Here is a 15254-nt window from a genome sequence, read left to right as displayed (position 1 = left end):
CCCCCCTTTCCTCCAGCTACACCAGCACCTCGAGCCTCAGGGCTTTCCTTCCTTCCTCCAGCTGCTGTGTTCTGCCCCCAACCCAGGGCAGAAAGCAGGGAACTGAAGGTAAACCTGTGGAGTTAGGTGCAGTGGGGGGTGAGAGGTTGGGGAGGGGGGCACAGGTTCATGGTGTAGTGGTAAGGTGCCTGCATGGGCTCACAGTGTAGTGGAGGGGTGTTGCAGGCCTGCAATCTAATAGTGGGAGAGGGACATGGGTGTGCTGTGGTGGTGGTAGGGGTGGTAAGCACACAGTGCAGTGTTGGTGGGGTTATCTGTGGGGTGTGCAGTCCAGGGGAGTCGTGGCTAGGCCTGGTGCAGCCCATAGGGTGTTTGGCCTCTGGCTGCTTGGAAGTTGACAGCCCTGGTCTACCCTAAGATGCTCAGACCTATTAGAGACTTGCTTTGTAGAACAGAAACAAGCCACATTGTGGCATGCATTGGTGTTTATAATGTATTTGCATTAACATAGTGCCTAGTAGTTTGTCATGGGCCAGGATGCTGTTGAATGAGGCTTCATCTAGAAGAGAAAAAGATGGTCCCAAAGAGTTTACAATCTATGTATGAAACAAGAGGTAACAGAGGGATGCAAGTGGACAGGCATGTACAAGGAAACTAAGGGTGAGCCTGTGGTGCATTGTGCAACAGGGAGTTGGGGGGGTGGAGGGGTCAGGGATGGGGTTACAGGCATGTGGTGTAATGATGGGATGCCTGCATGGGCATGCAATGTCAGGAGGGGGTGGGAATTGGCATGATAGGCAGTTGGATCACTGTGTCAAATTGCTGTTGAGCATTCTGTAGGAGTAACTGCAAGGTAGAGTTTTAAGGAGAGATTTGAAGGAGGATGCTGAGGTAGCTCAGCCAGTGTTAAAAAGGAGTTCTTCCCAAGTATAAAGTGGGGAGAGCATGAAAATCTGCTTGTTCAAAAATGTAATAAGTATGGGCTGGAGGCAGTCAGTGCTGTAGCAGCAGGGCTCTTTCCACATGCTAAATTCATTTTTTTTAAATGTGAATCCTTTGGAATGGGGAAAGCAATCATTTGTCACCGTCTGAGAAACATTGTTTTAGCGGCTTAACTGAGCTTGGGAATCAGGAGATCCGGGATCGATAGTTGTAGCATTGCCATTGAGTGTGTAGCATAAGAGACAAGTTATATGACTTTTCTATGCTTCAGTTTTTCCATTTGTAAAATAGCAGTACATAAAGTGAAATTCACAGCTGACAGACACCTCTTAAGTTTACAGCTTTATTATTATTATTATTATTATTATTATTGCAAAGACAACGGCATGGATTCTGCATATTATACACAGTGCTCGATAAATACTTGCAGATTGCATTATTGTTATTTTTTGTTTAAGTAGTAGCAAGTGTATTGACTGATTTGTTGTTATGTTTTTAAATTCTTTCATAATTCTTCAATTAACTGAACTGGGACCTATTAAATCCATTTAGGAAAATCTCCCAAGCATGAAATAATAGTATGCAGTTTCTAATCTTTTCATCTGGAAGTTTGTGATCAGACTTCTTGGGGGGGAGGGGTATTCAGGCTGACAGCATATGCAGTTGCTATTTGAGTTCATACATTCTGCAGCAGAAAAAGGCACTACAAAATCTAGACATTGAACACTTCACAGTAGCAAGCAGACTTCAGCCTGGAATAAGTCATTTTTGCTCCGCAGGCATTAGGGGTATGAGGCTGTCCCAGGGAAATCCCCATATGACTTAAAGCTGGTGTTGCCATATGTGGAGATGAGGCTCCTAGGTACCCCAGGAGCAGGGGGGATTCCCCCCCAATAACCCCTGACCATCAAGGCATTGAGGCCCGGGAAGGGCTGAGGGTTGGCTTACCTTAACTCCAGCAAGCCGAGTGCAAGAAGCAGAGGTACATTCAGTATCCCTGCACTGTTTTAAGAGCATGCTTTCCCTGCATGTGGGGAGGAGCATGGCTGATGACATAAAAGGCATATGGGGCTCCAGCAAGGGGCAGCTAGCAGCGAGGGAGCAGCGGCAGTATGGCGCTCCCCTGCAGACCCAGTGGATCCAACAAGGATGCCATGGGGCTGCCAGAGAGCTAGACTGAAGGAAACCCAGAGGGGCCTCTGCTCCCGATGAAGGACCATCCATGGGGATGCCAATTAACTAATTAATCCAGAGGGTCATTAATCCTCTATGACCCAGAGGTAGTCAGGTTTGGGGCATTTAAAGTAAGTTTATTTCCCTGAGCATTGATCTACTGCCTGACCCCACTCAGAGTTAGAAAGAGTAACTACACGCTACAACACAGGTAGTATTGAGCAATATAAGCTGTATTACACAACAAAACCCATGCAACAACTACCCGATACAATATTCCCGTAACACCCGAGCTGCAACACAATAAAATACACCCAACGGGACAGTAACCCAACACACATCCCAAACCCAATGTCTCTGGTCACATAACCAATTAACTACACATTACAATGAGCCTTGGTCACTACACAGTTAACTGCTGTGCAACTTCACTGACAACCCAGTAACCACAGGAAGCATACAAGAATACCCTTGGCGTTGTCAAGAGAAACCATCTGACGTTCCCTGAGGATTTCTAGCTTTTTCCCTGCTTAGGTACTCAGCACCTCAAATAAGGAAAGGGTGATACTTTACCCAACTGTAGCTTCCCAACAACCAGGTCACAGCAAGGAACCTGCACTCGACAAACTCGAACTCCCTGAGAACTGTCCAGCCAGAGTGAAAGCAAGGCCAAGCCCGAGCCCCTGCTGGCTACTCCAGACACCATTTATAGCCTTCTAATCATGCCACCTGTCACTCGCCCAATGGTCTAATCATTGCCCTTTTCACAATACCCAATCAAATTCAAACCTGGGCAGTACTTAAAAGGACTAATCAATTCAAACTATTTCAACTCAATACAAGCAACATTATCCTTATTAATTAACATATCAACATTGATAAACAGTTGCATTACCATTATACACTGCTCATGCCCAGACCTTAAAAGTAGGTCATGACTTCATCAAGGTTGAGAGTTCAATTCCTCTAGAAACTTCTCACCTCTAGTCATATGGTGCATGCCTGGACTTTCACTGTTCTACACCGAATTCAGTGTGTGGAGGGTGTGTGTCTGATTGGTGGGACTCACCTTAAGACTGAGCCTAGATACGGGACACTGAACGTGTGAATCCAACTCCCTGTGCAGCACCACTGGATGCACTCTGGTGTGTTTTTGATCTTCAGTTTTCTTCTTTTCATTTTCCGTTCTTTGGAAATGAGAGCCAGCATGGGAGAATACCGGCACAGCCCACAGAGGCCTGGCGAGGAGAGCCAGGTGACCCCAAACACATTTCAGAGGGAGAGTCAGAGCAGGGAAGACCAGTTGGGCTACCCTGACCCTGGCTTGGGGAGCAGGTCATGACTGGGATGCCCAAGGGTGAAACCCTGGCATCACGGACTGTGAAAGTAAGTGGTGGGTAGGGTTGTCCCATGCCCAGGATGGGGACAATGAAGTAGTCTGTCTTGTGCGGCAGCTGGGAACATTATCACCACTGTGATTTCATTTGATTGGCTAGAGGATGGGGTGTAGGGGAAGCAGAGTCCCAAGCCACTCGCTATAGCACCAAGCCAGCCTGAGGGTGGAGGGGCACCCCATCTCTGAAGGAACCTCCCCTTCCATCAGTATTTTCCTGATGAGCAAGATGTGGCAGGAAAATAGAAGGGAGACCCAGCCCAGGTCAGGAGGCTCCAAGTGCCCAGTGGGGTACAAAACCAGAGGGCCAAAGGAAGGCAGTTGCCACAGGGATTATAACATTTGGGCCTGTGACCTCACCACTGGCACTTTCTTGGGGACAGCTCGCATAGCCACCCATCATTTCCCCTTTGCAGTGGGGGACATTCTGCAAGAGGCTGAGGATGGAGAACTGTGTGATGCATATAGCTGTCTCAATTTTTATTGGATCACTTGAGCCCCTAGCTAGCCCCAATCAGGGACAGATAGAATGGGGGCTTAGAGACCCACAGTGACTTTCCCCATCTCACAACCTTCATTCTGTTCTACATAGATGCAGACTTTTATACTCTAGGTACTATGCTTTATAATTAGGGACCTACTTAATTCAAGATTTCACCAATTTTGTGGAAACCGGAAAATCTGTGATTGTCTGTGAAATCCATGAAATCAACAAAAAAACCCTCTTTAAAAATAGAATGCTGGCTTCCCAGTGGGAGCCAGCAGTCCTTGCTGCCAGGATGGAAAGCTGCAGGCTGTTAGGGTGGCATGAAGGGCAGCTGACAAGATGGCAGCTGCCCACTTATTCCTCTTCCCTCCACTGGGGCTCTCTACCAATCAGTACCAAACAGTGGGACCACCATGAATGTCCATGAAACTGGCTCTCTGCATTGTGAGCATGCTGTGAAAAACCCTTTCTCTTGCCATGATTTTGGTAGGTCCTTATTTATATTGTAGATTATAGATTCAAAGGCAAAATGAATATTGCTTTTCAAGATCCCACATGTAATAAAGGCTTAGTTCTACTGTTGACCGTTCTCCCATTAGAGGATCATATAGTGATGCTTGCATAATGTCATCTGGGCAGGGTTTCAGACTGAACTAAGCATGCTATAGCAAAAAAGTCATTTTCCCAATTATGTAAATTATGCATGTCCAGTTTTACTAATAATAAAAATAGATGCTCTGTATACACAGAGGTTAGCCACTCCCAGGAAACAGAGGGCTGTGCACTTTAACTGTAGGATCTGATTCTATCCAGTGTATTCCTGTCTTAGATGGCAAAATAAAAGTTGGAATACATGGTGATCTTCACTAAGTGCCCTGCAAATCAAACAGGCAGTAATTTAAGTTTTTGGACTATACAAACAGGCAGAGCCATCATGCGGGTACAAAGCTTTTAAAATTATATAACTGAATATAAGATTCTTGGACCCTGCACAGAAAATCTATGGTCTCTTCACACTGTTCAGCAACTTCTTAAAGGATTGCTGCACTCCAGCTTACAGGGCGTTATAGAGCTGGAAAGAAAAGTATGCATGTATACAGTGTAGGAAGATAGTTTTTAGCTAAGACTGCAATATTAACTTCAGATTAATCTGAATACAAAGATAATTTCACCATAAACCTGTGCTTCTTCATGTTGGTTGCTTGGGATGTGCCCTTGAGAGAGACTTTGGGCCTAAATACAATGCTAAGAGCTCAGCATTATTTGTTGTTGCATTATCAGCATCATTGTTAATGTAGGGGCCCTCCACACATTACAGGTCTCATATTCTCCAAGGGAAGTGGTGCTTGCTCCTACCCTGGGGGTCTTCAAAAGGAGGCTAGATAATCACCTAGGCGGGGTCATTTGACCCCAGCTTTCTTTCCTGCCCATGGCAGGGGGTTGGACTTGATGATCTGCTTAGCTCCCTTCTGACCCTATCAACTATGAAACTATAATTAATTGGTTACCTTGGGTGCCTGTAGATGTGCTGGGAGGCTGCTCTGATGTGCTGCAATTACAGTGCATTGGAGCAGACTCAATTAATTGAGACTGCTGGATTGTGGTAAGTACTGCACTCCAGCAGCCTCCTGCATCTCCTGTATCAGTGCCCCCACACTTCAAAATGGTGGCAGAGGCACTTGAACTCAGAGCCACCCTAATTAAAGCATGTCTCACCCCTGGAGCATGTATAAAAGTTCCCCTTGAGACCAGCTACATGTGGATGATGAACTCCAACAAGCTATAAAGTTAGACCTCGAAAATTTGCACTAACTTTATAGCTGGTTGCTATCAAGCTTGAATTTGCACTTGTAGCAGGGTTGTCTCTGTGGCTGGAAGGTTGTTGGCTAACACAGCTTCCAGCCTTAGAGCCCTGGGGATCACAGCTGCCATGATCCCCAAAGCTTGGGGATGGTGCATGAAGTCCCTGGGCACACATGGGGCTCTTGGTCCTGGCTGTGCCTCACACACCTCTAGGACCCAGAGTACTGCAGCTGATGAGGCTCTAGGTACCAAATGCATGTGGTCTGCACAGCTAGGAGCCCCTTCAGCAAAAGAGGCTCCCAGCTGTGAGTCCCTGCTTCTTGCTGATGCAGGGGATGCCCAGGATTGGGCTCCCCCTACTCTGGCAATAAAGCATGATTCAGTCTAATGCATGATCCCACAATCATGCCTCCTGCCATGTATGTGTGGATCATACATTAGATCCAATCACTCCTTTACCTTCATGTGTAGAGGGGGCCTAGTAAGTGCAAATGCAAAAATAGAGTTCGTTCAGATTTATATTGTAATGGTAAGGAGCTGAAAAATATTAGGCTTTTAATTTTCAAATGGGTTTCTTAAGTCTGTTTTCAACTGAGAGCCTTTAAGGAAAGAATGGGGGTTTAATTGTAATCTTGAGAGAACTACGACTGAAAAGAAGGAATTAGTCTAGTCCACACTCTAATAACGATTTTATATCTGTTTAGACACAACTCCATCTTATAGCTACAGATTATATGATTCCATTTCTGTCCACCAGGTATCTTTCCAACATCACAATCATGTTTGTATGACCACACCAACTACAGTGATTAACTGTATTTGTATCAATGAATTCTAGAAACATCCTGAACAATGGCCTATTACAGGATAGAACATTTGAAAAAACATGTAAACTCAACCTTGCAGGCCATCAGACTCTTTTGCAGGCAACTTGATGGAAAAGCATATAATAATATGATGTGCCATAAGGTGTTTCAGAAGCTGACAACTTAACAAGGTTTGAAAGAGGAATAGATGGATTCATGTAGGATAGATCCATGAGTGGGTATTGACCTGCATACCACCGAATTGGGACTTCCTAGGCATCTAAATGCTAGAAGCTGTAAGGGTAGAGGGACAGGAAACAGATCTATTTGGATAGGCCCTGCATAAATGCTCCTTCTCCTTGCTGCCTGCTGTGTCATTGTGAGAAACAGAAGACAGGGCTAGATGGACCTGTGATCTGACCCAATGTGGCATCTCTTATTTTCTTAATAAAGACTGGTAAAGAAATTAGGAGCGAGTTCCACTGAAAAATACAGTGTATTGAACTGGGTATAGGAAGACAGCCAAAGATCATCAAAGGTCTCTCTCTAGGACAGAGCACTGTAAGCTGACCTGAGTCACTAATGACACACACAATGATGATATTTAGTATCCGCCATGCCATACCAACTCACAGTACAACCAGGATTTGTGTGTCCAAAGGCAGATCATTTAATCCCTTTACCTCAGTAAACTAAACTGCAAACCTGGGTCCATGCTGGATCTCAGTGAAACACAGAGATTTCACCTGAGCAGAGAGGCTTATGAATAAATACATTAGAAAAAAACATCCACTTTTTCTTCTTAAAGCACAGGGAGAAATAGAAATTACACCATACCATGACTGATCTCTGCAGTACTTACCTTCTTCTCCACTTCAGTTCCTAATGAGGAGGTGTAATAAAGTGGCTTTCTTAGCAGAATCTCATTAATTGGCAGCTCGACTAAAATGGTCAAACCTCCAAACTTCCCAGGACAATGCTTGCAGAAGCTGTGCAGCTTTGCACAGTAGTGTTTTACCACAGGACCGTACATTGTTATTCTTAAAAGACCCTGCTCCATTCCTTTCTTTTGTAAGACTAATATGAATATTTCAATTATTTGAATAAAGTGTGGTAAAACAGTATTAAAATAAGTTAGTGTTAACCATGAGTGTCTTCCTTTGAATTTGTTAGATGTAGCAGCTTCCTTAAAAAAAATAAACTACGGTAAATCCATATCCTTATTTTTACTGAGACAGTCTGCAGGGCATTACTGAAGTTTTTGAGGCCAGTTAGAGTTTGTCTGATTAAAACTGCTAAAGGCCAACAGGACATGGCCTTTTATTTTCTAGTTTATTGTTGTTACTATACTTTTATAGCAGGAGGTAAAGTTAAACTTATATACTTAGTGCCATATGGCCACATTTCATAAATGGTAACAGTACTGCTATATAGCAGAGGCACAAAGGCTATATTTTGTGAAGACCGTTGTTGTGAAAACAAAAAGGATCTGTAATGGTACCTTGTCTTCCAGAACATACTGAAACCATGAATTACTTCGTTGCTAGGAGCCATTGCACTTGTTGGCAGTCAGAAACTCAGATTATGTACAACTTGGTTTAAGAGGAGACCCCTTTGCATGTAGAATTTTGTTTAACATTGAGCATTTCAGAGCTGATCAGGGTCCAGAAATGCCCATGACATAGTAAGCTGTAAGCTTTCTGAGGTTTTGAGATTTCATTATTAATTTCTGCAAATTAGAAATAAATGTAGACCTGTACTTTTGCACATGTGAAGGGACTGAAAGCTTAACAAACAAGCAACAAAAAACTTTTACTGCAGTTGATCCTGTTTGACTTAAATGGTGAACCTCTCTTTGGGTGCTTTGGCCCATGGGGCAGCCAGGTTACAAGAAGCAAGAAATGCCCCCTGCCCCCCATCCCTCCTGCAGGGAAGGAGGGGTAGGGCAGCCAGCAGGGGTGGCACTCAGCCTTGAACTTGAGCCCATTGATTCATCAGGAGTAGTACTTTTAATTTTCATAAAGGGTCCTAACCTGCCTCTAAAAATATGCCCCTACAGATTAAGAGATTACAGAGATGTATATAATAAATAATGGTACAGCTGGGAGCAGAAATAAAAATAACCTACATTACTGGGGAAGCTGACTAAAAGATACTGTTTTATAATAATAAAAAAGGTCGGATACCAATATGATTACTGCTGTTTTAAAAAAATACCAAACCCTCAAATCTTAAAAACTGAGGTGTATGTGTATGTTTGAGTTACCATGGGTTAGGATTTCCCATGCAACATGCTATGGTATTATATCATGTGCACAAGATGTGCTAGCAACAAGAATAGCTTAACCTACACCCTTGTGTTACTTGTATGTTTAATTTAGGCTAAGGACAGACAGTCAAAAAGCCCAAGGTTGAATTGATTCAGTCTTCACAGGTAAGTCAGGCTAAGCTTTGTTGATTTAACTAATAAACAAGTGAATAGACATTCGCTTTTGATTCCAGAAATGCAGCCACATGCCTGCAGTGGCCCAGGCCAGAAGTTGGGGGGCACTAGAGCATGCCTCCCTACTCAGCAGGAGCAAATAGCTTGGGCCACGGCTAGCCTGCCCACCCTGTGAACAGGAGGCAGGGGCTGTTTGTGGGGGAGGTGCAAAGCATTGTTGGATGCTGGGGGACTGTGAGTTAACTTGAATCTGGAGGGGATCTGGAAGAGAGATTCAGTAAACTGATTTAACCTAAATCAGTTAAGTCTGATACTACATCCATTCAGGTTTATCTTAAACTGGTTTCAGCCATTTTGAAAGAGGTTTTTGTGCACTGAATTTCTGTTGTGTTACAGATTTGAACCAGTTTCCATTCTCTTATACTGGTTTATGTATAATGTCTATCCCTAGCCTTAGTGATTGTTGCAGAAATGTCCATGAAGCTTCCAAACCAGGAAGGTTTCAGGTTTATTCTCCTTATATCAATGTTCTGTACTTCCTTTTATCTTTACAGTTGTTTTAAGTGGCATCTTATGCTCAAATTATGTTCTGTTAATACTGAAGTGGAAACATCAAATTGGTCTTGCCCATGAATCTGGTTGTAAGTTTTTTCATGCCTGTCCTGTGGGGTGCGACAGGTAGCGAAAGTCAGAAACACTATATGCTTGAAATGTTAAGGTAAAGTGGGAGACAGGAGACTTAATCCAGCCAGGGATTTGGCCTTTGTCTTTCAGAACAGCTTCCTCTCATTTTCTGTAGCATTTCAGTATTCTTTTGAAGTCTTCCCACAGTTGTGTTCAACTTCGGTCTCGTCAACCTTATCCAGGGTATAAGAAGACCTTGGCAGAGTGTGCTCAAGATGTAATTTATCAGTATTTCTTACAGCAGTGAGGAATGAGGGATCCTGTTATGCCTGTCACCTCTACTTTCTGGCAGTGTCAGTGTTGCTTTGTTCACATGTGTATAGTGCTTGATTTTATTTGGCCTTCTGTAGTAGCTGTATGATTGGTATGGCTGCTGTGCAATGTACTGTAACTGATTGGAAATTAGAACATCTAAACCTTGTTTTCTTTTCACACTAGCATCACTTGTCCTCTTTGGCTTTGTTTCCTATTTCAGAATACTTTAACTATTTTCCTTTGGTATAAGATACAGGTTCTGTTAGAAATCAGATGTTTGTCACAAGAAATTCACATTCACAGGCAAACAGATTTAAAGTAGAAGTGCTTTGTGATCTGACTCCACAAATACAGAAGTTCACAGGCTCTAATGTTGAGGCAAAATGTGTTAGTCACCTACTAACTTCACAGGCTCTAATGTTGAGGCAAAATGTGTTAGTAACCCACTAACTTCCCCATCCACATTTGGTCTTGCATAAGGGGGTCTGAAATACTGTTTTCCCTGCTCTGCAGAGTGTATGTAGCGTAAGAGTCACTGTATCTGCTCTGTGCTACTCAAGGATTAGGATGGATTACTGAGATGATTCTTCTTGGGTAATTTTAAGGCAGATATTTATTATCAGGGCAGTACAAAGTTGCTGCCTTGGGGATTCTGGACCATGTTAGTCTCATCCTAGAAGTAGAAAAATTCTAGTTCCTTCTTCATTATTAGGCTTGACTACTGCAAATGATCTCAAGTTAACAACCAGGCTGTTAGGTGGAGATGGAGATAGAGAGAGAGAGAGAGAGAGAGAGAGAGAGAGATTCAAACTCCAAAATTTCAGGCTAGCAAGTCTTTTTGATTTGCAGAGTGGGTCAAAAATCAGCAACCAGGGTTTCAGGAATGTTGATACGAAGTAGCTAAAAAGCTATATTTAGCTAAAAAGATAGAGATCTCTGTAGAGATCTGCTTGAAAAATATTTGAAACTCCAAAATTTCAGGCTAGCAAGCCTTTTTGATTTGCAGAGTGCGTCGAAAATCAGCAAGCAGGGTTTCAGGAATGTTGATACGAAGTAGCTAAAAAGCAACCAAGGTGTAGAGGATATTTGCAGTGTCAGAAGTGCAGTGGTACCTCTGCAGTAGTTTAAAAGGTTCCTGTGGGTACATCTACATGAGACTGTTAGGGCGGAATTGCCTAATTAGCTCCAGTTAAATGTTGCAGTATCTATATATGTGCGGCCTTATTAGGCTGCAGGAAACTAATTAATTAACTCTGCAACAGTTGATACTTGTAAATACAAGTACTGTCCTTCTCCAGAGTTTGACTAGCCTCACACTGAAGCTCTCTTGTGCCACAGCCAGCCCCTCCACAGCACATTGAGCCTGGTTGGAGCAAGCCCAAGCTGGCAGGCTGACCCTCTGGGTCGTCACCAGCTGGGGCTGCTCCAACCCAGCTCAGCATGCTGTGGTTCTGGGCACATGTGTAAAAGTGGTGCCCAGGAGTAATGAACTCCAGCACAATATACACCAGAATTTATTGCTACACATTACTATGCATGTGTAGATGCACCCGGATGCTAAGAAAGTAGGGGTTGTGATGCAGGAATGGTAGAGAGCTCAGGTGTATGTTAATAGTAAAGCTAAATAGTGTTTATACAAAGCCTTATGTGTTCACACACTCTTAGCACTTTACATACATTACTTTTCACCCATGTGGAGTATGGAGTAGATGCAAGGTATGATTTTATGATTAAAAGTATCCCAGTTTTATAAAAGAGAATATTGAGTAATAGAGAGAGGAAGTGGTTTGTCCCAAGTCAAACAGCCAGATTCAAGAGTCCCTTGTTTGCAGTTTGTTATTCATTTCTGAAGAAATAGTGTAGCCAGGGCTTTTAGGGGAAAGAAACTCCCATTCATACACCACACACTGTTGGTGAGAGAGGATGGTGTAGCAGCCAGGATGCTGCCACCCAAAGTTTTATCATCCTGTGGAAGTTACACAGGCTTTTAGGCTTTTTGTGGAGCAGAAACAAATTATGGCTCCAGTTTAGAGGCAGATTAGGGCCCTTGATAATAGATAAACAGCCATGTGAATGCTTGTATTGGTGGGACAGAGTGGTACAGGGCATTGTGTACATAAACAGGCTGTAATGCAGCTATTATCTTTCCCTTTGTCTTCACCAGCTATGAAAGAGGGTAAATCTTTATCTGTCTAAGTAGGATGTAGGAAAGAGAGAATTATGGATCTGCTAGAGGCTGCTTGTTAAGTCTCAGCATTTTGCAGGGGGGAAAGAAATGAATAGATTCATTAAAATATATATATTTTGAATCATAACCTTACTGAAAAAGGAAAGTATATTCACTACTCTAGCATACTGGTACATTAGTTAGAAACTTTGAACTATGGAGTGTCTAGTCATTTTGATATAGCACAAAATCCAGGATGAAAGTGGAAAAAGTTCTGTACAGTTCTGCTAAGTAACACATTGTGTGCTCTTGTACTTGCCTAGAACAACAAAACCTCCAAATCTATGAAGCGGGTAAAGTAACATTCCTTATTGGCATCTGGAGTTGGACTGATTATGAATAGAAGTGCCATAATTCTAATCTTGTCTTATGCCAGGCATTATTATCATTTGAGTTTAAACCAGGGATGCTCAACCCATGGTCCACATCCAGCCCATAGAGCTGTGTCTTCCCCACAAGACTCCCCACAGGAACATTTGGTGGTGGAGGAGCAGTGGCAGCCTTAATTGTTGCTCTTCAGCTGTCAAATTTCTGAAGCTGTGGGGAATTCTTTAGGTGGAGAGCCTGACCCTGCATTCTAGATTGGGTATATAGGGCTGGGGTGGCACAGGGCCCAATTTGGGCAGTGCAAGGCAGGATCTGGGTGTGAGGGGCTGAGTGGATTATTCTGATACTCATCTGGTCCATGGGGCCAAAAGGTTGAGAACTACTTGTCTAAACTGTGAAAAATGAGTGATGATTTCCACCATGGCTGCCCAGGTTCTGCATTGCCCTTGATGAAATGTCAAGGCATTTCAGGTCTGGTGGTCTGAGGAAACACACAACCACGTAGAAAATCAGAATTTTACTTGGTTGTTTGGAGGGAAGAAGGCAGGGTAGATATGTCCCTTTTTGACCAACTAAATAAGGAACTCATGTGTTTATAAGTAGCAATTTATGCTGTGGGAGATGGGGATCACATTTTTTCTTAAAGCAATTTGTCTGACCAATTTGAGAATGGTATTCAGGGTTCTTTGACTAGAAGCATGTTGACTGCAGTACAAGGTCACTGTTGATTTCCAGTAGAAGGGGAATCCATTCTCTGAACATACTGTATTGTCAAGTTTTAGCTTTTCTAGATAAATGATGAACCACAAACTGCACAGAACCAGGTGATCTACAGCACAAGATTTAAAGCTTTCTTGACACATTCCAAGCAGTGTCAAAGCTTCTACTGATTTATACATTCATGTTTTAAAGTGACTACTAGCACTTATAAATCTCCCTCACTGTTCTGGTTGATGTGGAACGTTTGCTGTAATTTGCTCACTGCCCTGTTTTCCCTTAAGGTGATGAGGCCTTGTCAAGGTTTGGAAAAGAGTTCTTCCTGTCTTTGGAGCATTCCCTCAAAGGCTGTGGAGAGCAACGAGATAAAGCAGCCGGTGAAATAGAAGCCTTACAAGCTGAACTGGATCAGGCTTTGGAAAACCTTCGAAGCTTAAGAAAAGAATGGAAAGAGAAGAAAATAGAACCTGGTATTCATTGTGCAAAGTCTGCAGGAGATAGCGTAGAAGCAGCAGTTGCAAGTGGCTTTGATAGAATTTTAAAAGACAAGCCAAGGTCAGATTCAACACCTCTTCCTATTCCACAGAGAGAGAGTCTTTTACCCAAATCAGGGTCTGTGGTGGCAGAAGCATCCATCAACTCAGCTTCTAAGCTGCAGCAGATGAGTCTGGAGGGTTCAGCCTTTCACCATCGGAGAAAGAGTCTCCACAGGAGTAAGAGCGTGAAGACCACTATGAGACCACCATGGCAAGATTAGTCATTATTTGCCAGTGATTTTTAATTTCATTCCTTCCACATATGATCTTAGCTAGTCTGTAGCCCTTTTAGTAGATACAAGAAACACCACAGGTCTAATTCTGCATAGTGCTGAAACCTCATTGTGGGTTTGATTCAAAAGTAACTCAAGTCACTAACCAGACTTCCATTGATCACAGTGATCTCTGGATTAAGTCCTTATTCATGCTAGGACATGGCAAGCCAAATGTAGAGAAATAGATTTGGTGTCAACACAGAGTCAGTAGTATTTGAAGAGATAATGCAGATGCCCAGTGCATGGACTGTGCTAATATAATGCAGAAGATATGCGGTATTTCACCATAGATATGCCTTCTATTTGTTTTTATGACGGTCATTCTAGAACGACTAAAAAAAAAATCTCTGGCATCAGACTTGATTTGTTTCTTTACCAAAAGTGCACAGGGCTCTCCATCAAACCACAACTATCTCACAAGTCGTTATACATTTGTTTTTCTTTGACTTGACAACTCTGTTGAAGGAAATCTCTCTAGGTTCCCATGCTTGTGTAAATGATAGACTTGAATGCCCAGGAGTTACTGAGCACAGAATGAGAAAAGAATTGCATTTAAAATGTTTACCAAATGGAAATAGTTTTAAAGTTCCCCTATTTACTGAGAGTGACACAGTAAATAATTCAGAAAGGTATGTGCAGTGTGTCTTACTGTCTTCAAAATTTGACATTTTTATTTATATATATATATTTTCCTAAATCACTTTTTTGTTTGAAACTCTAGAGATGATAATGTTCTGTATATTCTGGTGAATAAAAGATTCAAAGTATGGAACATGTTTGTGTTTGAATTCTATTACTGTTTTTTTTCCTTGTCTCATTATTTAGCTAAATGGGAAGGACCATTGGATTATGTTTTTCCTAACAGCCTGAATGCTGAAATGACTGCAGATGGGCATACAATGACAAATACGTTAGCTTTTGTCATTTCTCTCTGTTCTGCCAAAAGCGAGTTTGTTTTAATGGTTTTGCCAAACACTTTGGGGCAATAGCTCTTAAGTCCCAAATGTGATTAATAGCTGGGAGTAACAGAAAGGACTTTTTCTTTTGACTGCCTCTTGGTATCAGTGCAAACTCATCCATTAACTTGTGCTGATTTTCTTCCTTTTGAGAAAGTGCCACCTTTCATAATCTATTCCCTTTGCCCAAATCCAGTTTTGTGAGTGAATATAGGCCTGCTGTTCAATTT

The 15254-nt window shown here is 42.6% G+C and overlaps 1 protein-coding gene across 1 annotated transcript in view; it reads left to right on the top strand.

Annotated features, from left to right (window-relative positions):
* LOC102380392 overlaps positions 1-14694 on the top strand; it is a 150046-nt gene extending 135352 nt beyond the window's left edge. Inside the window, 1 exon segment of the mRNA XM_025199104.1 lies at positions 13542-14694. Within this exon segment, the coding sequence (XP_025054889.1) occupies positions 13542-14014 (473 nt within the window). The 3' untranslated portion in view covers positions 14015-14694.
* Positions 14695-15254: the final 560 nt, after the last annotated feature.

This window comes from Alligator sinensis, unplaced genomic scaffold, assembly GCF_000455745.1.
Source record: "Alligator sinensis unplaced genomic scaffold, ASM45574v1 scaffold223_1, whole genome shotgun sequence".
Lineage (NCBI taxonomy): Eukaryota > Metazoa > Chordata > Crocodylia > Alligatoridae > Alligator > Alligator sinensis.
This window is presented reverse-complemented; position numbering and strand designations above follow the sequence as displayed.